This window comes from Rhineura floridana, chromosome 11 (assembly GCF_030035675.1).
Source record: "Rhineura floridana isolate rRhiFlo1 chromosome 11, rRhiFlo1.hap2, whole genome shotgun sequence".
NCBI lineage: Eukaryota > Metazoa > Chordata > Lepidosauria > Squamata > Rhineuridae > Rhineura > Rhineura floridana.
Window position 1 is genome coordinate 68,262,309 of NC_084490.1, and position 22,693 is coordinate 68,285,001.

The following is a 22,693-nucleotide window of genomic DNA, read 5'->3' on the forward strand; positions in this document are numbered from 1 at the left end:
CCGTAATGGAAATCATTGTGGGGGGAACTACTGTTACAGGTCTAGTAGACACAGGGGCACAACGGTCTGTTTTAAATATTCCAATTGGAACAGCTAGTCAGAATAACACCAGTATAATTGGAGCGTCAGGAAAAGCCACACTTGCAGTGAACTTAAAGAGCCAACCTGTTGCAATTGGATCTCAAGTTATTTACCATGAATTTTTGTACATACCTGAGTGCCCAATCCCCTTAATTGGTAGAGATCTTCTTTGTAAGATGCAAGCAACCTTGGAGTTTGCTCCAAATGGGCAAGTAAAGATGCAATCCCTACACTGCAGGGCTCCTATCTTGTTGTGCCCAGTACAAGAGGCTTGGAGGTGTCAAAAAGCAGTAAAAGCCCTCTCTGTAAAGGAGAAGGGGGTAGGTGAGTGGAAACTAATTAATTTAGTACCTGGAGTATGGGCAGAAAATAACCCAATTAGTCTGGCAGTACAGGCGGTACCAGTCCGGATAATCCTGAAACCTCAAGCCAGGCCAGTACAAGTTAGGCAATACCTGATCCCGATAGAAGCAAAAGAACCTATTCAGAACCATTTAGCCCGTCTTTTGAAATTAGGTGTCTTGATCGAAACCGCCTCCGCCTGGAATACTCCCTTGTTACCTGTGAAAAAACCTGGGACAGAGTGTGACTATAGACCAGTACAGGACTTGCGGGCAGTCAATGAATCTGTACTCCCAATGACACCGATTGTACCAAACCCTTATACTCTATTGGGAAGAATTCCTGGTAACAGTTCAGTTTATACTGTAGTAGATCTGAAGGATGCCTTCTTCAGTATCCCCCTTGACAAAGATTCTATATCTTTGTTTGCCTTTACTTGGGAGGATGTTCAGACAGGAATCCCCTCTCAGCTTTCTTGGACGTGGTTGCCTCAAGGGTTCTGTCATTCTCCCTCTATTTTTAGTCAACAATTGAATAAAGATCTGGAACATTGGCAAGAAACCAATGGACCCCTCCTTCTGTATGTGGATGATATCTTGCTCCCATGTCCCGACTTGAATAGTTGTAAGGAACATACCCTATCACTACTGAAGGAATTAGAACAATTAGGTTATAGAGCAAGCCAGAAGAAAGCTCAAATATGTCAAGAGGAAGTGGAATATTTGGGCTTTATAATAAGAAAGGATCAGAGACTTTTAAGCCCAGCGCGCACCAAGGCCATTACGACATTGCCGTTGCCCCGCATGAAAAAGGAATTACGAACAATGCTGGGAATGGCGGGTTACTGCAGAATTTGGATCTTGAATTTTGCCCAAATAACTAAACCCCTGTATGCTATGTTGCAAGGAAATTTACCGGAGAATGTTCCACTTGCATGGGAACCCATCCAGTTGAAAGCTATAGAAACCCTGAAAGCAGCTCTCAAAAGCCCACCAGCTTTAGGAATACCAGACACAACCAGGCCCTTCAAACTGTTTGTAAATGACCGAAAGGGAGTGGCAGTGGGAATGCTAACCCAAATTTTAGGCTCATGGGACCGACCAATTGCATATTTGAGTAAAAAGTTAGACACAGTTAGTCAAGGATGGCCAAGTTGTCTAAGAAGTATAGCCGCCACTTCTTTACTTCTAACTGAAGCATTGAAACTTACCTTTGGACAGACCATTTATGTCACCGCCTCCCATTCAATCAAGAACCTACTAGAAAAACAGGGTCCCAGATGGATGACAAGTTCCAGGCTTGTTAAATATACTGCTCAGCTCTGTGAAAATCCTAATGTAACTATTCAAGACCGATCTACTTTGAACCCTGCTACCTTAATGCCTGTACCAGAGCAGGAACTTGTGCATGATTGTGAGGAGGTAATGACCAAGGTATATTCCAGTCGCCCAGACTTGAAAGATGAACCACTGAAAAAAGGCCGAATTTTATTCTGTGACGGGAGCAGCTACATAAAGGAAGGCTGCAAGGTAGCAGGATATGCTGTGGTGGAGCAAGGACGGATGGTGAGAAATGGGAAATTGCCTGCTGGAACTTCAGCCCATAAAGCTGAAATTATAGCCCTCACCCAGGCCTTACTAGAAGCAACTGGACAAGAAGTCACTATTTATACTGACAGCAAGAATGCTTTCTTGACTCTACAAGTGCATGGAGCCCTGTATAAAGAAAGAGGATTCCTAACCTCTGAAGGAAGACCAGTAGCTTATGCTAGTGAAATAAGGGCCCTCTTGGATGCGGTGTGGAAACCGTTAAAGGTGGCAGTGGTTCACTGCAAGGCACACACCAAAAAAGGGAGGCCTGTGCCAGAAGGAAATGCCATAGCAGATCAAGAAGCAAAGAAGGCCGCTATTTCTGGGCCTCCAGTGACTCGAAGTTTTGCCCACCTGTACTATGCAGAGATACCTGTTGGAATGAGCAAACCATATTATTCCCCTGAGGAGGAAAAAGAAGCTCAAGACTACGAGTTCAGGGACATAGATGGATGGAAAATCTTGGAGGATGACCGAGTCTGGATACCTCAAAGCTTAGCCTATGAAGTTCTGTCTAAAATCCATAACCAATGTCATCTGGGAAAAATAAATCTGGAAAGATTAGCTAGAAAAACTCTTTATATTGACCATTTATACAAATGGTGTAAATTAATAACAAAAGAATGTCTTACCTGTGCACAAGCAAATCCCCGTCGAGGACCAGGACTAACACTCGGGACTGTCCTTAAGGGTACACGACCGTTTCAAGTCATACAGATAGACTTCACCCACATGCCCCTAGCATATGGATTCAAAGTGTTGCTGGTGGCAGTTTGTACTTACACCGGATGGATAGAGGCTAGACCGGCAACAGGGGAGACAGCAGCAATAGTTGCTAAATTTTTATTAGAAGAAGTTGTGCCTAGATATGGACTGCCTTTACAAATAAATTCTGATAATGGTCCGGGATTTGCAAACGCTCTAGTAGAACATGTTTCTAATGCCCTAGGCTTAACATGGAAATTACATTGTGCTTGGAGACCGCAGAGTAGTGGAATGGTGGAACGAGCAAATCAGACTTTGAAATTACATTTGACAAAATTGTGCATAGAGACTAAGGAAAAATGGGTCCGGCTACTGCCTCTAGCCCTGTTGCATCAAAGATGTACACCTCGAAGTTCTGGTTATACTCCATATGAATTGATGTATGGCAGGCCACCACCTTTACCAACAGGAGTAGAAATCTTAGGAGAGCAGGGACAAGTAACTTTTCAGAGGCAACTACAAGCCTTAAATCGAGTTATAAGAGAATTGCAGCAATATACTGATCCCAGCCCATTGCAAATCACCACTAGCATGCATAATTATAATCCAGGGGATAAAGTCTGGGTTAAAACGTGGGAAGACAAATTGCTACAACCTAAATGGAAAGGTCCGTTTGCAGTAATTATGGTCACCCCTACAGCCCTGAAAGTTGAAGGACAGATCCCATGGATCCATTGGACCAGAGTAAAGCCAGCTGCCAGTCCAGAATGGGAAATAGTTGCCATGTTACCAGAGACACTACGGATGAAGATCCGGAAAAGGGCCAATGTGGGCCGAAAGGATGCGACAGGAGAAGCCTCCTTGGGACCGGCAACCAAGTGAGCGAAACTCAAGAGGGTGTTGCATCCCCTACCGACCAGGAGAGAGTAGTGGGACACCACCCGAAGATACAGATTTGCCCAGCTTCAATTAAAATGCCCTGTTGCAAATTATCTTATTTAATTATGTTGTTCCAGTTTGGAGTTATACTAATACTGTTATTGTTTCCCCCCCATTGCAAAATCGGTTAGCCCTAGATTACCTGTTATCTAAAGAAGGAGGAGTTTGTAAGTTATTAAATTTGACAGAATGTTGTTTAAAAATTGATGAAAATGGGGGGATTGAAAGGAATGATCATTACTATTGCTGTACTGATACTGTTATGTTTGCTATTACCATGCACTATGCCTATAATAATCAATGGATTGAGAAGTATAATTTCAGGTGCAGTAGAGACTCAGGTTGCCCGACAGATGGTGTTACAAGCCAACCGATATCAACCAGTACCCCATGAAGAAGAGAATAATTTGTAAAACAGTGTTATTGTTATGTAATACTTTAATCATTATAATAAGAAGTTAAAGTATTAAAGGGGGGAATGATAAGGTAAATACCCCCTAACATGTTATAACCTCCAAATGTTTTGTCACGAAAATATCACCGCCATCTTGGCACGCATGCATTTGCTGTCTTGCTGTGTCCATGACCTTATAAGGTAATGTTCTTTTGTAACAGTTTATAACTGAAATTATGGGATGCCGAGACACGGCCTGCACAGAGTGTATAAATACTTTCTGTTTCTGTATTTTTGGCGCGCTGTTGGCTGAACTTGACTCCCTAGCGCCTTGCTGCAGCAATAAATCCTTTGTTGTACCTTTCTCTGGTCTGAATGTGTCATCGTCAAGTTCCCTTAACACTACCAAGTACAGCCCCAGGACTTCAACCAATGTTGAGAGCCAGGCAAAAAGGCCTAGACCTACCTCCGTTCTGGGGACAGGTAGGCCTAGCTTCCTGCCTGCTTGATGCTTCCCCCCATCAATCTCTCTACTGAAGGGCAATTCTACAGGGTACAAGTGAAAGTCACTTTCTGAGCATCAACCATACAGAATCACCCTCACTCCTCAACTTGTCAGCTGTTTCATTCTGCAGCATCTCCAAGCAGCTTTCCTTTAGGAAAGCCATTTGTGACGCATCACCAACATCACAGCAGAATGGACCAACTACCACCACACATCTCCCTCTTGGGGCAGCATCAATTGCTTCCATCCCCAGAAGCCTCTGAGTCCTCTTTCATGAATCATGCCCTATGGCACCTGGAGGAGCTTTCTTGTTTCAATGGTGCAGACAAGAATAATTGTCTATGGGAAGGCCCTGGAATCAACTGCACAGCTCCAAAGATATGGAATTCCTCCTGGTGATCTTTGTCTCATGTGTGACATTCATCTGTGTGTCCAGCATCTATGCTGAGTTCCCTTCCTCCTTAGAAACCTCCCCTTCCTGTTGAACTTGCAGAAGTGTTTTCTGTGTTCTGTCCAGAAACTCTTAACCTTACCCGATAAGCCACAGGCAGGAATACCAGCCTAGCTTTATCCATGCTTTGGCTTATCTGGGAAGGTTAAGAGTTTCTGGATAAAACACAGAAAGCACTTCTGGAAGTTCTTTTTTTTATCATTAATTTTTATTCAAATTTTCAAAGACAAAAAACAAAACAAAACAAAAATAATTAAACAATAAAATAAAATGTTGACTTCCGATTTGTCGCAGATCAGTTATAGGTCTACAATATATAACAATCCTGTCTCTTAAATTATATTATAAAATCACTTTCCTCCAGTAGTTATCTTAATTAATCATCAAATCTCATAAACATTACTTTATTCTTTCCACAAAAAGTCAAAGAGAGGTTTCAATTCCTTGAGAGATATATCTTTCAATTTTTCTCCAAATAAACATGTCGATTAATCCATCTCGTTCAAATCTGTTAGGTCCAATAATTTCAATAGCCATTCTTCCATTATCAATGTTAATTCCATCTTCCATCTTCAATAATCCTGTTAAGTCCAGTAATTTCAGTAGCCATTCTTCCATTATCAATAATCCTGTTAAGTCCAGTAATTTCAGTAGCCATTCTTCCATTATCAGTATCCCATAATAATCTTGTTGTCATAGCCATAGTCCAAATAAACATATAGATTAATCCATCTCATCAAACCTGTTAGATCCAATAATTTCAATAGCCATTCTTCCATTATCAATATTAATTCCATCTTCCATCTTCAATAGTCCTGTTCAGTCCAGTAAATTCAGTATCCATTCTTCCATTATCAGTATCCCATATTAATCTTGCTGTCATAGCCATAGTCATATAATAAGAGTCTGATGGGAATTTCCTTTATCACAAATATTTCCTTGCCATCAATTCTGAATATGTTGCTGAAATATTGTTGTAAAGTCATATCTCTGTTCTTCTTTTTTACAAAATGCACTGGCTCATCTCTTGAGAATTTTTCCATTGTCACATATCTGTAGTTAATTCCATAGATTTTTTCTATATCAAGCTCCATCACATCATTCCAGTCCAGAAAATTATCCAAGACATTGATAACTTTATCTCTAATATCTTCATTAATTTCTTCAGAGACAACGTTGAATTCCAAACAGTAAACTTTGTTTCTAATATCCATAAACTCCAGATCTTTTTCCAATTCCACATTTGTTCCAATCTCCAGGGCTTGTATCTTCCCTTTAATTTTTCTTTTCTCATCTCTAATCTCATCAATCTCCTCTCTCACAAGATCCCCTATTTCTTTAAGCTCCTGCGTCATTTTGCCTAATTCAATTTTCATCTCCTGTCTACCCTGTCTCAGGGTTTGTTTCGTTATCTCAATCTCATCCATTATTTTCTGAAACATAATTTCTTCCATGGTCTCAGCCACTTTCCTGATTGCCATTCTTAAAACCACGAAAACAAAAATTATTTCAGCCACAATTGGGTTAATATTCCAGGCTTGATGACATCACAGTGTAGACAGTACAGCCTGCCTTATCTCTTATTTGTTCAGGAATACAAAACAAATTTAGTTCCCAGCTTCAAAACAGTTAGTGGCGTCGTGAACAAGTAGATTCGTCAAAATGAAATAGACCAAAAAGAAAATAGTCCCGGACATATAATACTCCAAAGTTCATAAATCAAATTTATTTATTTTTCCCTCCTCGAAATAGAAATCCCTCTTCCGTTTGTATCTTTAGAATGCACTTCCAGGCCAGCTTTTTGCAATAAAAACAAAGATAAGCTTTTTCAATTTCTTTCCTCCTTAATTTCGTGAATAAAAGAGAAGAGTTATAACTCACCCAGAAATTCTTTATAGCTGATTCATTGACAAATCTCTTTTTGCTGCAACGATTTAAACCAAGTGAAAAAAAAAATAGAAAGAAGGATGCTTGCCTGTTAAAGTCCGTTTTTCTTTGAAGAAAAGATAAACGTGTTGCTTAATCAGTTAGAGCTTGTTGGAAGTCTGTCCGGCATTTGCTGGCTGAACCTTCTCTCATAAATTAATGAAATCCAGTCCTCCCAACAAAAACAGGCTTTTGTGGTTAATCTCTACGTTTCTCCCTGCCCGGGAGAAAATCTTTACCAGTCAAAAAGAACGTTCTGACTGATTTTAAAACTGAAAAAGCTTCTTCTGAGACGAGAGCTCGTCTCAAAAAGCAGGCACAAGCGAAGTCACCCTTCCCGGAAGTCAGCACTTCTGGAAGTTCTAAGGGGATGGAAGCAATCTGCTGCTGCCCCAAGAATGAGTTATGTGGTTGTAGTTGGTGGCACCCTGGTGAGATGGACAGAGGTGGCTGTTATGGAAATTTGTATGTGGAGAGATCATCAGCGGTCTGAGCTGCGTGTGTGCCAGTGTGTGTATTTACCTAAGTAGCAGGCTTTTACCCAGCATTTAGATCGCTGCGACTTAAGACTTAGTAAAATAAGAAAAGCTACTTTACTTATAGAAATACATAGTAGATAGGAAAGGCAGACCTAGTTCTAACTAACTAAGCTGGAGGTGCAATGCCCAAACGTGGGTATTGCCCTCATGGCTCAGGAGAGAGAGCAAAGACCAAGATGTCTCCTCTCTCCTCGGACAGTCAAAAAAGAGAGCAAAGGAAGGAGGGGCAGATAAGCTCCCATGAGCATATCAGTCTACAATGAAAGGAAGTTAGGCAGAGAACAGCACAGGTAAAGGTAGGCAAACCTAGCCAGCTGGAGGACCCTATATTCCTTCTGGAATACGAAGAAAAGAACCCAAACAGGCATTGCTCTTGCCCCACTTCCAACAGTGGCAGCACCTACCCTGTGGATCTCCATACCCTTAAATATTAGACCGGTGCCATCTCTGTTTATCTTTTTGGCACCTATTGAAGACCTTCCTCTTTCAACAAGCCTTTTAAGTTGAGATCTTATCCCAGTCTGCTTCTGTGTTGGAATTGCTTTTTAATATGCTTTTAAACCTTTTTTTTAAAAAAATATGTTTTTAACCTTTTTTAAAAAAACATCTTGTCTTCCAAGCTTTTTAAAAAAATGTTTAATGATGTTTTAAGGTGTTTTTGGTGCTTTTGTTTGCCGCCCTGGGCTCCTGCTAGGAGGAAGGGCGGGATATAAATCAAATAATAAATAAATAAATAAACAAACAAACTTGCCATCCTGGCAATATATGTTATCTCTCTGATCCACATATCCAGTAGGATGGTTTTAGTGGCTCTGTGCAGTGGCTGAGTAATGAGTCAAAGAGGGATAATTCAGGGTACTTTACTTCCTCCCTGAGTGGAAGCAAAATGTCAATTACCCTCCTTCTAATTTCATCAGCCCCCCCACCCCACAATCGGATATTGCTCTCTTTCTATTCTGTACAGCTCTGTGTTTTAAACTAAGTCCTAAGGGGAAGATGAAATCCTAGAAGACAGCATGATGCCAAGTGATGAGGACAGGAGCATGAGTGAAACTGGGGTAGCAGTGCAGGTACATACTCACTAATTTGCAAGGGAACGCAAGCAGTAAGGGATCATTTTGGGTGTACAATCCATGGTTTCCAACATCTTTATGCCAATAAATAAAGTATGGCAAAAATACAAACAAGCAGGAAGGCAGCTGTGATTTAACAGGGTTAATGAAAACCTGGTGGGATGATGCTCATAACTGAAATGTAGGGTATGAAAAGTGTAAGTGGCCAGTAAGTTTTCACTTCTCCTGTGTTTGAACTGTTTTCATTTCAGCTGAAGGGTGGAGTAAATTGTTTTCAGAGGTGGGCAATGAGGATGATCAGGGGACTAGAAGCAGTCCTATGAGAAGAGACTGAAAGAACTGGGCATGTTTAGCATTGAGAAGAAAAGACTGAAGGGAGATATGATGGCCCTGTTCAAGTACTTGAAAGGTTGCCACACAGAGGAGGGCCAGAATATCTTCTCAATCGTCCCAGAATGCAGGACACAAAATAATGGGCTCAAGTTACAGGAAGCCAGATTTCAACAGAACATCAGGGAAAACTTTCTAGATGTTAGAGTGGTACCACAATGGAACCAATTACCCAGGGAGGTGGTGGGTTCTTCAACACTGGAGGCCTTCAAGAGGCAGCTGGACAGCCACCTGTCGGGTATGCTTTAATTTAGATTCCTGCATTGAGCAGGGGGTTGGACTCGATGGCCTTATAGACCCCTTCCAACTCTATGATTCTATGAATAAATGAAGTCTTCAAAATGAATACACCAAATAGAAACGGGAGGAGGAGCTTTATATATAAAAGATATTTATATCTGTGACAAAATCTGAATTTGAGCAGTGGAGAGTGGTTTAGAGTATTTAAGTAAAAATAAAAGGAGAGAAAACTAATAGTAATACCATTGTGGGAGTTTCCTACAGACTGTCAAGCTAGTCAGAGACCTTGGATGATGCCTTCCTAGATCAGATTACAAAACTTTCAAAGAAGAGAGACGTAAGTAGTAATGACAACAAAAAGCCTTGTGGCACATTAAAGATTAACAAATGTTAGTATGGCATAAGCTTTCATGGGCTAGAGCCCACTTCATCAAATACATAGAAAAGGGTTGGGGAATTGGATCCAGCTGGTGGGCCAGATACGTACCTCCTCACCTTCCATGAGCCAACTTTGACAGGTGGGCAGGACCACCCACCTGTTAATAACCTGACATCATTATGACATCAGGTGATGACTTCGGAGGCACTCTGTCTCAACTGATAGGCACTGACCCCTTTGATAACAGGTGTGATATGAATTCAAACTGCCTGCACGTGAATACTTTTCCTCTGCAGACTAGCAGAGTACAAGTCTGTGTTTGCTGGTGCAGTTTAAATCTAACCCATCCCTGCAATTGAACTAGGCACCTAATGCCTAACAGGTGCAATAAACCAACAGGTGAGTTCTCCTTGCAAGTATATGACATTCTGATTATTTGATTGTTCATTATATCTATGTCATTTATCCCAATGGTCAAAACAGACAAAGCTCCCATTGATTAACGACTCTGGACTGTACTTGTATTCAACTCAGTCAAGTTTCCTTACGCAGTTTCTATTCTACCATGCTTTTCAGCAAGTCTAACAGTGTTTATCAGTTCAATATTTAAAGAGATGCAGACATTCCATCTAAGCTAATTGGTATAAATTGGTGCTTTACCCAATATTTTACCCATATCAAAATGATACTAAAGGGCACTTCAGTTAAAAATTAAATTTAACGTGAGAGATAAAGGGATCAAATAATTATAGATTATCATTTTTAAAACTCTGAGTAAGGGATCCAGGTTTAATAAGGATGTATGGTTAAATATGATAAAAATAGATGAAGACAGATGGGACCAGCTGAATCATCTCTCCAAACAAAGGTTTAATATTGTTAAGATGTATTTTTAGCCCTCTGCTCAAATGAAACTCAATCATTTCCACCAACAGGACATTACCAATGGGCTCAACATTTTAGCTTCACAAAATTGATGTTTGAATTAAATTAAATACCAAATGGAACTATTACACAAAAATGCAAAATCTACTGCCAATAAATACAATACAGTTCAATCTTGTATCTTCACTATCAAACTCTTGTTGAATTGTGGCACTCCGGGCCAATTTCTAGTCACCTGTAGGCAAACAGTTATTAACTGATTAACTATGTAATAGAAAGTACACTCACTTCCCAAATATATTAAGCAATCATCTTACCGTGATGTCAGCGATGCTAGGTATTCCATACAATTACCCAAACTGTAGAATAATCTTTTTAAAATGGATTTTAATGCAAATTTATTTAACAAAATGGAGAAAGAAAAAAGGAGGGGAACACAAGAAAACAGTAACAACTATCGGTTCACACTACAATACAATAGGCATCAGTACATCCATTCTAGTTTACATATTCACTAATAGGCAAAAAAACCCCTTGCAGTTTAAGAATGTACCTGCAGCCCACAGATATTTCTATCAAACTTTAAAAAGCAGGGAACGTGGGCAGCTGTAGTGAATAATAATAATATAATAATAATAAATTTTATTTGTTAGTCGCCTATCTGTCCGAATCAACGGACACTCTAGGCGACTTACACCACATAATAAAATACAATACAATCAAAAGACACAAGGTAATCTAAAACATCAATTAATACAATATTAAAACTCATCCACCCCAAGGATTCTGTAGGCCTGCCTGAATAGCCAGGTCTTTAAGGCTCGGCGAAAGCCCATCAGGGAGGAGGCATGTTGGAGATCGAAGGGAGGAGAATTCCAGACAGTGGGGGCCACAACCGAGAATGCCCTCTCTCTGGTCCGCACCAGCCTAGCTGTTTTGACTGGTGGGACCGAGAGAAGGTCCTCTGTGGCTGATCTTGTCAGGCGGCATAATTGGTGATGCTGGAGGCGTTCCTTCAGATAAACTGGGCCAAAACCGTATAGGGTTTTAAAGGTCAAGACCAACACCTTGAATTGGGCCGGGTACACAACTGGTAACCAGTGCAGATCTTTTAACACCAGGGTAATATGATGCCGGCGGCGACAGTGTGTGATCAAACGTGCCGCCGCATTCTGTACCAGCTGCAATTTCCGGACCATTTTCAAGGGTAACCCCACATAGAGCACATTACAGTAGTCTAAGCGAGAGGAGACCAGGGCATGTATCACTTGTGGGAGCTGATGTACAGGAAGGTAGGGTCGCAGCCTCCGTATCAGATGCAATTGATACCAAGCTGCCCAGGTCACTGCCGAAACCTGAGCCTCCATGGACAGCTGGCAGTCAAGAATGACCCCTAGGCTGAGGACCTGGTCCTTCAGGGATAATCTCACCCCATTAAGCACCAAGTCGATATCTCCCAACCTTCTTTTGTCACCCACGAGCAACACCTCGGTCTTATCAGGGTTCAGCTTCAGTCTGTTCTCGCCCATCCATCCACTTACGGACTCCAGGCACTTGGACATGGTGTTCACAGCCAACTCTGGTGAGGATTTAAATGAGAGATAGAGCTGAGTGTCATATTGGTGACACTGCAGCCCAAAACTCCTGATGACGGCACCCAGCGGCTTCACATAGATGTTAAATAGCATGGGGGAGAGGATAGCACCCTGTGGCACTCCACAATTAAGAGGCCAAGGGTCTGAAACTTCATCCCCCAATGCCACCCGTTGGTACCTGCCTGAGAGATAGGAACGGAACCACTGTAAAACAGTGCCCCCTATTCCCAAACTCTTCAGGCGATTTAACAGGATACCGTGGTCAACGGTATCGAAAGCCGCTGAGAGATCCAGGAGGACGAGGAAGGTGTGTTCTCCCCTATCTAACGCCCTCCTCATATAATTCACCAGAGCGACCAAGGCTGTTTCAGTTCCATGCCCAGTCCTGAAGCCCGATTGGAATGGATCTAGATAATCTGCTTCATCCAAGTGTGTCTGTAACTGTTTGGCCACCACTCGCTCTATCACCTTGCCCAAGAATGGTAAATTAGAGACTGGGCGGAAATTATTCAACTCTTGGGGATCCAAGGAGGACTTTTTCAAGATGGGCTTTATCACTGCCTCCTTGAGGGCTGATGGCAATGCACCCTCATCCAAGGATGCATTTACCACTGCCTTGATCCCTTCGCCCAGACTCTCTTTACAGCTCATGATGAGCCATGAAGGGCAAGGATCAAGCAGACAGGTGGTTGTCTTCACGGTAAAGAGCACCTTGTCCACTTCCTCAGCGAGGAGAGGCTGGAACCGATCCCATTGGACCGGAATGCAACTGGCTGACTCTGGCCCACTTCCTGTATCCACGGCGTACGGAATCATGCTCTTCAGGCGCTCGATTTTATCGGCAAAGTGTTTAGCAAATGTGTCACAGGAGGTTTTAGTATGCTCCATGGGTTCCTGAGCAACTGGACCGACCAGGCTTCGGACCACTTGGAACAATCTCCTGGGACAACACTCTGCCGACGCAATAGAGGCAGCAAAGAATTCCCTCTTTGTTTATTTATTTATTATTTCAATTTATTATTTCAATTTATATACCGCCCTTAGCAGAATAGCTCTCAGGGCGGTGAACAAACAAGATAAAATACAATATATCATAGTAAAAAATCACAAAAACATGTACAAACAAACAACAGAAAGCACAACAAAAACGAAATACAACACAAATTAAGAAGGATACATATTAAAAGTAGAAAGATTAAGAAAATTAAAAGATTAAAATGCCTGGGAGCATAAAAAGGTCTTTACCTGGCGCCGGAAAGATAGAAGTGTAGGCGCCAGGCGTACCTCTTTGGGGAGGCTGTTCCACAACTCAGGGGCCACCACAGAAAAGGCCCTAGATCTCGTAACCACCCTCCGGGCTTCCCGATGAGCTGGTACCCGGAGGAGGGCCTTAGATTCTGAACGAAGTGAACGGGTAGGTTCATAGTGAGAGAGGCGTTCCACAAGGTATTGAGGTCCCACGCCGTGTAAGGCTTTATAGGTCAAAACCAGCACCTTGAATCTCGCCCGGAAGCAAATAGGGAGCCAGTGCAGACGCGCCAGAATAGGTGTTATATGCAAAGACCGACTGGTCCTCGTCAATAGTCTGGCAGCCGCGTTCTTCACCAGCTGAAGCTTCCGAACTGTCTTCAAGGGCAGCCCTATGTAGAGCGCATTACAGTAATCCAATCTTGAAGTTACCAGAGCATGAACAACGGAGGCGAAGTCGTCCCTGTCCAGATAGGGGCGTAGTTGGGCTACCAGACGAAGATGGTAAAATGCATTCCGTGCCACCGAGGCCACTTGGGCCTCGAGAGACAAGGAAGAATCGAAAAGAACCCCCAAACTACGTACCTGTTCTTTCAGGGGGAGTGTAACCCCATCCAGAACAGGGTGAACATCCACCATCTGAGCAGGGAAGGCGTTCACCAGCAGTGTCTCGGTCTTGTCTGGATTGAGTCTCTGTTTATTAGCTCTCATCCAGTCCATTATCGCGGTCAGGCAACGGTTCAGCACATCAACAGACTCACCTGAAGAAGATGAAAAGGAGAAATAAAGCTGCGTGTCATCAGCATATTGATGGCAACGCACTCCAAAACTCCTGATGACCGGACCCAGCGGCTGCATGTAGATGTTGAAAAGCATGGGGGATAAGACTGACCCCTGAGGGACTCCACAATGGAGAGTCCATGGTGTTGAGTGATGTTCCCCAAGCACTACCTTCTGGTGACGGTCCGCGAAGTAGGAGCGGAACCACTGCCAAGCAGTGCCCCCGACACCCAACTCCGCGAGTCTCCCCAGGATACCATGGTCGATGGTATCAAACGCCGCTGAGAGATCAAGGAGAATCAACAGAGTCATACTCCCCCTGTCCCTCTCCCGACAAAGGTCATCATACAGGGCGACCAAGGCTGTTTCGGTGCCAAAACCGGGCCTAAAACCGGATTGAAACGGATCTAAATAATCGGTTTCATCCAAGAGCGCCTGGAGCTGGCCAGCAACCACCCGTTCCAAAACCTTGCCCAAAAAAGGGACATTTGCCACCGGTCTATAGTTGTTCAAGTTATCTGGGTCCAAGGAGGGTTTCTTTAAAAGAGGTCTCACTACTGCCTCCTTGAGGCTACCAGGGACTACTCCCTCCCTCAAGGAGGCATTAACCACTTCCTTGGCCCAACCGGTGGTCCCAGCCCTGCTAGCTTTCACTAGCCAAGATGGGCAAGGATCCAGAACAGACGTGGTTGCCCGAACCATTTGTTGCCTTTGTTGCCACCTGGTGGGCCGCTATTGCTGCTCTAACCAGTGTTCGGTCATCTTCGGCGCGAGATTTCCGCCACCGGCGCTCTAGTCGTCTCACCTCCTGTCTCAGACCCCGCAGCCGTGGTGTATACCAGGGCGCTATCTGAGTTCTATTCAGGGGGAGAGGACGTTTCGGAGCCACCCGGTCTACCGCCCTAGTGATCTCCCTATTCCACTCCATCACCAGGGTTTCGACCGGGCATCCTTCAGCAAGCTCCAACTCCCCCAGCGCATTCAGGAATCCCTTAGATTCCATCAGGCGTCTGGGGCGGACCATCCTAATAGGTCCTTGTCCCCTGCGGAGGGTGTGTGGCATGGGGAAGTCTATATTCACCAGATAGTGATCTGACCATGACATGGGGTTAGAAAAGATAGCCCCCATTTTCAGAGCACTTCCCTCCCCTCCCGAGACAAATACAAGGTCAATAGCATGACCGGCTACATGGGTGGGCCCTGTATTACTAAGGTGCAGTTCCCAAGAAGTCATGGTTTCAATGAAATCCCGAGGGGCTCCCATGAGAGCAGTCTCAGCGTGCACGTTGAAATCCCCCAAAACCAATAGGTTGGGGGAGAGCAGCCGCACGTCCGAGACTACCTCAAGCACCTCGGTCAAGGAGTCTACTGTGCAGCGGGGTGGGCGGTACACAAGTAGAATCCCTAAACTGCCCTTTGGACCCAACCTCCAGTACATGCAATCAACAAACTTGGTCTCGCGGAGGGGAGGTCTGGTGAAAACCAAAGACTCCCAATAGATTACTGCCACACCCCCTCTCCGCCTACCAATCCTCGGCTGCTGTGCATATCGGAAACCGGCTGGGCACATGGCCTCAAGTATGGGGGCTGAGGCCTCATCCAGCCAGGTCTCCGTGATACACACCAGGTCTGCGTTCTCATCCAGAATCATATCATGGATGAGAGATGTCTTCTGTACCACAGACCTGGCATTACACAACAGCAGTCGAAGGTTGGATGGAGTCCTGCATCCCCCAGTTCTCTTCTGGTTGTGGGCAGGAGCAGAACAGGGGATTGATATAACACATCTATCCCTTGTTCCCCTACGTTGGCGTGGCCTGCCCACGCCCCTCCAGGATCTGCCGCCTAGCCTTTCAATATCGTGGCTCCCCACTCCCCCCACAACACCCCCCTCCGGTCTACACATGCCTTTCCCCCTGTCTGCCGATCAGGCAGGCCCCCCACCCCAATAAGTAAGTATAAAATTGCCCGTCTCTCCCACTCCACAATGTGGGTTGATTCGCCTGCGGCCAAAGGCTTCTGTCCTCTTGTTTCCCGTCTTCCCGGGTCTCTGCCACGACCCTCCCTGTCCAGCACAGCTGTTATCTCCACTCCACGCTGCAGTCAATGGACCTCTTCTTCTAGCTTCCTGTCGCGGCCAAGACGACCAAAACGTCTCATTATCTTCCTCCCATTCTCGTGTCCTGCCTCTCCGTCTTGGCCAATAGAAGCGCATCAGATCGTTGGTGCCAAGGCCTCTCCCATTCCTCCACTACGGTCGAGATGTCAAGGCACAGCAGGCAACACAACCACACCTGTCGCGCCACACTCGCCGCCAGCCTCTCCCTCACCCAAACAAAAAGGCGCCCCAAAACCACCAAAGGAGCGCTGGGGTGCAGGACAGTGCAGTTCAGGCTGGATGTTCAAAGCGCCAGCGGCGGCGATGGCAGAAAGGCACAAGCCGCGATGCAGAATCAGTTGCGATGGAAAGGCACCAGTCGCAGCAGGGGCGTAGACCGCGGTGGCAGTGGCGAGGCAACAGAATAGACATGGACTGCAGCGAAGAACACAGGTCAAGGCGGCGGCAGAAGGCACGAGCCACGACAAGGAGCGCAGGACACAGCAACAGCGGCAAGATGACACTAGCCGCGGTGCCGAGGGGCACGGCCACAGCGGCGGCGATGAAAGAGGCACAGTCGCGGCGGGAGGCGCACGCCGCAGGTGACAGCGGCGGCGAAGAAGGCACAAGACACCCGGGGATCACAGGTCACAGCAGCAGTGGGGCGGCAAGGACGACCCAAGCCACGGCGAAGAACACAGAGCCCAACAGCAGCGGCAGCGAGGAGCACAGCAGTGACGGCAACGGAAGTGGCAGAGGAGGCGGCGGTAAAAAGCACAGGCTGCAGCAGAAAGCGGCAAAGAAGAAGGCATAAGCCACCCAGGGAGCACAGACCACCACAGCCGCAGCACTGATAGAACCAACACCAACCTCGACGAAACCACAACCGCAACGGCGGCAGTAAGAGGCACAGATCACAAACAAGGAGCGCAGTGATGGCAACAGCGGAGAAGGTAAGAGGCCGCACTCATCCCCAGCTTCAATTACTGCGTCTTCCGGTTCTAGTCGTCGGCACCAGCTCTCAATCACCGCACCAAAATTATAAGGGCAAAAGAAGGGTGGGTAGTACCACTAGTGAAGAAAAAAAAGGCACTCGCTCACCCACACCATCCCACGTGAGCCCACTTGATGTTTAAGTAATTAAAAGATGTTAGAAAATATGTTAAAATAAACGGTGGAGCTCTAAGCACAAGCTCCTCTACTTACGCCGCCATCTTAATGCACCAGGGGAGCAGGAGACCTGCTCCTCTCTGAGATATTGTACTGTCCTACAATTTTGTAAAAATGCAAACAAAATTTGGGTTGGATTGGACTGTGAAAAACCAAGTCAAATTGTGTTTGCATTTTTACAAATTGCCTATTAGTGAATTTCTCTGCTTGTTAGTCCAGTAAGTAAGAAATGGGATCCTGTGCAAGTTTGCTGAGAGTGGATTGATAATTTCCATGCTTATTTTAAATGGGATTTACTCCCCTGCAGTCATGCTTAGGATTGGTGAAACTGACCACAAAGGAGGAGGAGGAGGAGAAGAGGGAGGGAGGGGAGCAGGCAGGAGGGGTCGAGGAGGATGAGGGCAGGTTTGATCATTTGCATGCTTATTGAGTTCAGTGGGATTTACTCCTGTTCAATCATGCTTAGGATAGGTGAAACTGACCATGAGGGAGGGAGGGAGAAGGAAGATGTAGCAAGGGCATTAAGACCTTGAGATCATTGTATAATACATTGTGTGTATTTATCCTTCCAAACTCAAAGTATAAGTTTCTTAGCAACCATAGGGGCTTGTAAAACTCATTTTATTGTCCTGCCATTAATCTCCATATCACAGGAATATAATTTAAGAGAATGTGAACACCAGCAAACATCAAGGATTTCAACAATACAAAGTTGATACAGACAACAACTTCAGATGAGAAAGAAAATATCACTGGACATGCCCACACATCATATGCCTCAGTAAGGCATTTCCAGCATTACATCTCCAGCATCTATCTGAATTAGACAGTGCCTTCCTATACAGACATTGTGAAGTACAATATACCTGAAATATCACCCACTGGGGTAATAGCTTGCCCTGGGTCTGGACAGCTAATGATCTCAGGTGAAAGGGTAAAGTTGACCCCTTGGTCTTTGGGATGTCAAAGACTTCCAGTGCCCTCTAATTAAGTGTAGTTTACACACAAAACAAACATTCAAAGTTCACCATCTTGGCTTTCATCCAGGATTTTTAATAATTTGCTTATATGTTGGGCTGGAGATTATTCCCAGGTTATTACACATTTTTGGCCAGGTAAAGCTGTGCATGTTGTTTCATGGCTTATGACTGACAGAAATAAGATGTATGTATGTATGTACAGTATTTATTTATTATTTGATTTATATCCCATCCTTCCTCCCGGCAGGAGCCCAGGGCAGCAAACAAAAGCACTAAAAGCACTTTAAAACATCATAAAAATAGACATTAAAATACATTAAAACATAACAACTTTAAAAACTTTTTAAAAAAGCTTTGAAGATTTTCTTTAAAAAAAGGTTAAAAAACATTATTTTTAAAAAAGGTTTAAAAGCATATTAAAAGCAATTCCAACACAGAAGCAGACTGGGATAAGGTCTCAACTTAATAGGCTTGTTGAAAGAGGAAGGTCTTCAATAGGTGCCGAAAAGATAACAGAGATGGCGCCTGTCTAATATTTAAGGGGAGGGAGTTCCACAGGGTAGGTGCTGCCACACTTGTTTCTGCTTGTTCTACTCATAATAATGCCATAAAATGGACCCTACCGTGCCTGCTACATAATTTGCTACCACTAGCTGTGGAACATTCAGAAACAAAGAGTATCTGTTTAATTACTGAAAAGCATCCATACAGAGTAGTACCATTTATTTAATATTTGGTGGGAGCTTAAATTCCATAAATTGCAACTACTTTGCTTTCAATCTGTTAATAGCTCTCATAGAGAAATAGAAATTTATTTTGGAATTAAAAACAGAAATTCTCATCCCTGTTGTAATAGCAGACACCCAGAAACCCTTATTGCAGGGTTAAGCTATAGGGACGGTTGTGGCACCATCCACAATTCAGACCCCATAGGATTATCTCCTAGGATTACCAGTACTTGTGGCCCCAACTTGTTGGTTCTACATGCCGACTAGTTTCAAAAGTAATGTGGATCAGTATACTAAGTATTCATGTCAAATATACAAACCTCTTTGTTTGTTTTAACCAAAGCCATTGTATTGCTATAATTATACAAAAGTAACTACAATAAATATTCCTAAAATGCATTGCTTTGGAGCAAACAAACTCTTGAATATATCACAGAACTTTTAATCCTTTTAATCCCTGCTAAGAATCCCCCTCATCTAATATTGTAAATGGCACTTCCATTAGAAGGAACCTTATTAGGCTAACATATTCATACCCCACAAGCTGCATGATTACTATTGGCAACAGGTTGCCCTAAAACCTGAAGCACAGCTGCTGCAGCCAAATGGGGATGATTTTAACAGTGGTTTCCTGTGAAATCCTAAACATGTTTATTCAGAATTAAGCCTCACTGAATTCAGTGGGACTTACTCCCAGATAAGTATGTACAGGATTGCAGCCTTAATAGTGATTTAATGAGGCCATGAGCCCCATAGTACTGTGCATTAATCCCATGCACAGCATATCACAGAGCATCTCATTTACACTCTTGTTTTGTTTTTATCATTTTCTTTCTAGGGATTATTGTGTTCCTTGCAGTTGATCCTAATGTTCCCTGACATACAGACTAATGTGTATTTAGTAAACAAAAAATGAAGTGACAGAAGCAATTAAAAATCCATCTGTTCAGCTGAATAAAGGCTGTGCCAAATGATTCAGATGAGACTTGGTCAACAATAAAATCACACCCACACTGGTCTTGGCAAGAGAGCAATCGCTACCTAGAGTGCCCCATCTAATCACATCTTGGGCCTCAGTCTGTGAAGTGGCTTTGCAGCTCCAGCTATGATGCTTGTAGATCTGCATGCAAAATGTACAACAAAATCGCATGTAGATAGCTTTATGGAAATGTGAATAAATTCATTAAATATAATGTGTTGTATTTAAGTAACTGTAGACCCATTTAAAATCAATAGACTTATACTAGTCATGGCTAACTTGCCCCCTGATTTCAATGGGCCTACTCTGAGTATGATCAGATACAACCCAGAGGCTCTATGTTATGTAATCCAATCAGTTGATTTCAGGATAGAACAACCTGTAGTTCTAACTTATTATGATCAATACTCATTAAAGTAAAATTTGTACTAGAAGACTGCAGTTCGTTCAAATTAATATTCCTGCCCATCCCACTCCACTTTCTCTTGGACTTTGTGGCCCATTAGGTTTCTCTGGGTTGCAGCACTATATTCTCCTTCCACAACTCTTAAAAATAAAGGGCCTTCTGAGGGCCTAGCCTTAGCAACTCTATGCCCTCTTTAGCTCTCTGGTCTCTAACCCTCCCAAGCAGGGCCGGCTGCAAAGGGTGGCCAGGTGAGGCCCTGGCTGAGGGCCCATGGGGCTACAGAGGCCCCTGAGGGGCCCCTCCGTTCCCCTTCTGCGATTCACGACAGGATTGCTGCCGGATATCGCAGGGCAGGAGCTTTGCAGCCCCCACCATTCCCTCACTCAACCTAATTTCTTGGCTGTGTTGTGTGGCTGTGTATGCAGAGCGCATGTAGTGCTGCCCTTAACAAAGATGGCAGCTGATGTTTCCCTAAGGGGCAGAAGCCTCTGCTGCCATCTTGGCTGATGGCACGCATGCGTGCCATGCACGCACATCTCTTCCATCAGCCAAGATGGCAGCAGAGGCTTCAGCCTTTAGGGAAACCTCAGCAGCCATCTTGGTTAAGGGCAGTGCTGCACATGCTGCATGTGCAGCCACACAACACAGCCGAGAAAGGTAGGTTGAGTGAGGGAATGCTGGGGGCTCCGGAGCTCCCGCCCTGCAATACACGGCAGCGATCCTGCTGCAAATCGTGGAATGGGAGCACCAGGGCCCGGGGCAGGCTTGTGCCCAAGGGCCCCAGCATGCCTGGGGCCAGCCCTGCTCCCAAGCTTCTTTGCTTGTCTGTTTTCTTTATCCAGAAGGCAAGCTGTCATTTTCTGGACCAGTTATAGTGTAATGTTTAAGAGAAGTCTCATGTTATCACTTTACACTATTGAGCCTTGAATGTAGCTGGACAGGGGCAACTGTGGCAACATCTTTGTTTCATAAAAAGGTTACAGTTGGCTTATTCGGTCAAGCAAATAAAAGTACTCCTGACCACTTGGGAATCCAATAGCAGAGCTGTGAAAAGGAGTATGATTCACAAGGTAAATTTCATCTGCTAGAGACAATGCCAGGGCAGGCAGCAAACATTAAGCGAGCCTCAGGGAGATCCTCTTTACATAGGCAATTGACCATACAAGTATCACTAATTAGTCTGCAATTTGAAAAGCTTTTTGCCCTGTCAATGGAGGAGGCCTATGTGACGCGTCCTTCCCTGGCTCTCCCTGTCAGGTTCCTACCTGCTCGTGGTTACTGCCTGTCTCTAGGCACCACCAGGGACTCCACCAGTCCAGACCGCACTCTCTTATGGTTTACCTATCCGCTCTGGCACAGATCTCAACAGATCCCCTTGCTAGGCAACCACCAGTCACATCCTAATACTAGTATTCCCAGAGACTCTGAATACTGGTATTGTTATTCTCTTCACCGCTGCCACCATTTGTTACAGTTTCTCTTCAGCCTTGGTCATTACCTTACCCTCCCTTCTGGTCTGTGAAACCCCAGCCAAGGATCAGGCCTTTGGTAAACCAAATTAAGTATTTATTAAAGATAACAAAGCTAACAAGATTAACAAGATTTCTTCTTAAGGCACATAAGCATATGGTTTTACTCAATACTAATCCGAACTCCACCGCCCTCCTGGTAAACAACTCTCTAAACCCCACCAAGCAATCCACTCATTCTCTTCTCCCCCCCCCCAATTCCACTCTCACTCTTCCTTTTATACGTTCAGCCATTTTAAACACTCAGCCAATCATCTAGCATTCTACTGCCCATTCACTCCCCCTCCTCTTTCACTCCACTTACCATGTATCTTCTAAAACAACACTTACCATATATACATTAATACAGGAACTTCACAGCCTACTTGTCTTTTAGTTTGTTACCTTTAACCTCTTAAAGAGTCTCCTGTCCCATTAAGTTTTCTACCTTGTGCCTCTGTTCTTTTGAGCCCAGCAGATGCATCAGCCATCACATTCCTGTCTCTCTAGCTGGTATGATCAGAGAAAGTGCCCTCATAAGAATGCAGCTGAGTTTTGGTGACAAACTAAACAGCAACACCAGGGAAGATAGGATGTTGCTTCAACAGGGCAACAGAGTTCAAAAGAAACACCTGAACAGCAGTGAAGGCCACCTGAGTGCCCAAGCCCTGCTTCTAGCTCACAGCTAGCAGGTATTTAAAGGGGAAGATGGCTGGCTTGGAGTCTAGGACTTAGGTGTTGCCTGTCTTCTCTAGTGGGAAAG

At 44.3% G+C, this 22,693-nt stretch overlaps 1 protein-coding gene across 1 annotated transcript in view; it reads right to left on the minus strand.

Annotated features, from left to right (window-relative positions):
* Nucleotides 1–22,479, minus strand: part of MOCOS (molybdenum cofactor sulfurase) — a 232,946-nt gene extending 210,467 nt beyond the window's left edge. The window contains exon 1 of the mRNA XM_061589658.1: nucleotides 22,379–22,479. Coding sequence (XP_061445642.1) covers nucleotides 22,379–22,421 — 43 coding nt within the window. The 5' untranslated portion in view covers nucleotides 22,422–22,479. The remainder of the gene's footprint in view (nucleotides 1–22,378) is intronic.
* Between the last annotated feature and the right edge of the window lie 214 nt (nucleotides 22,480–22,693).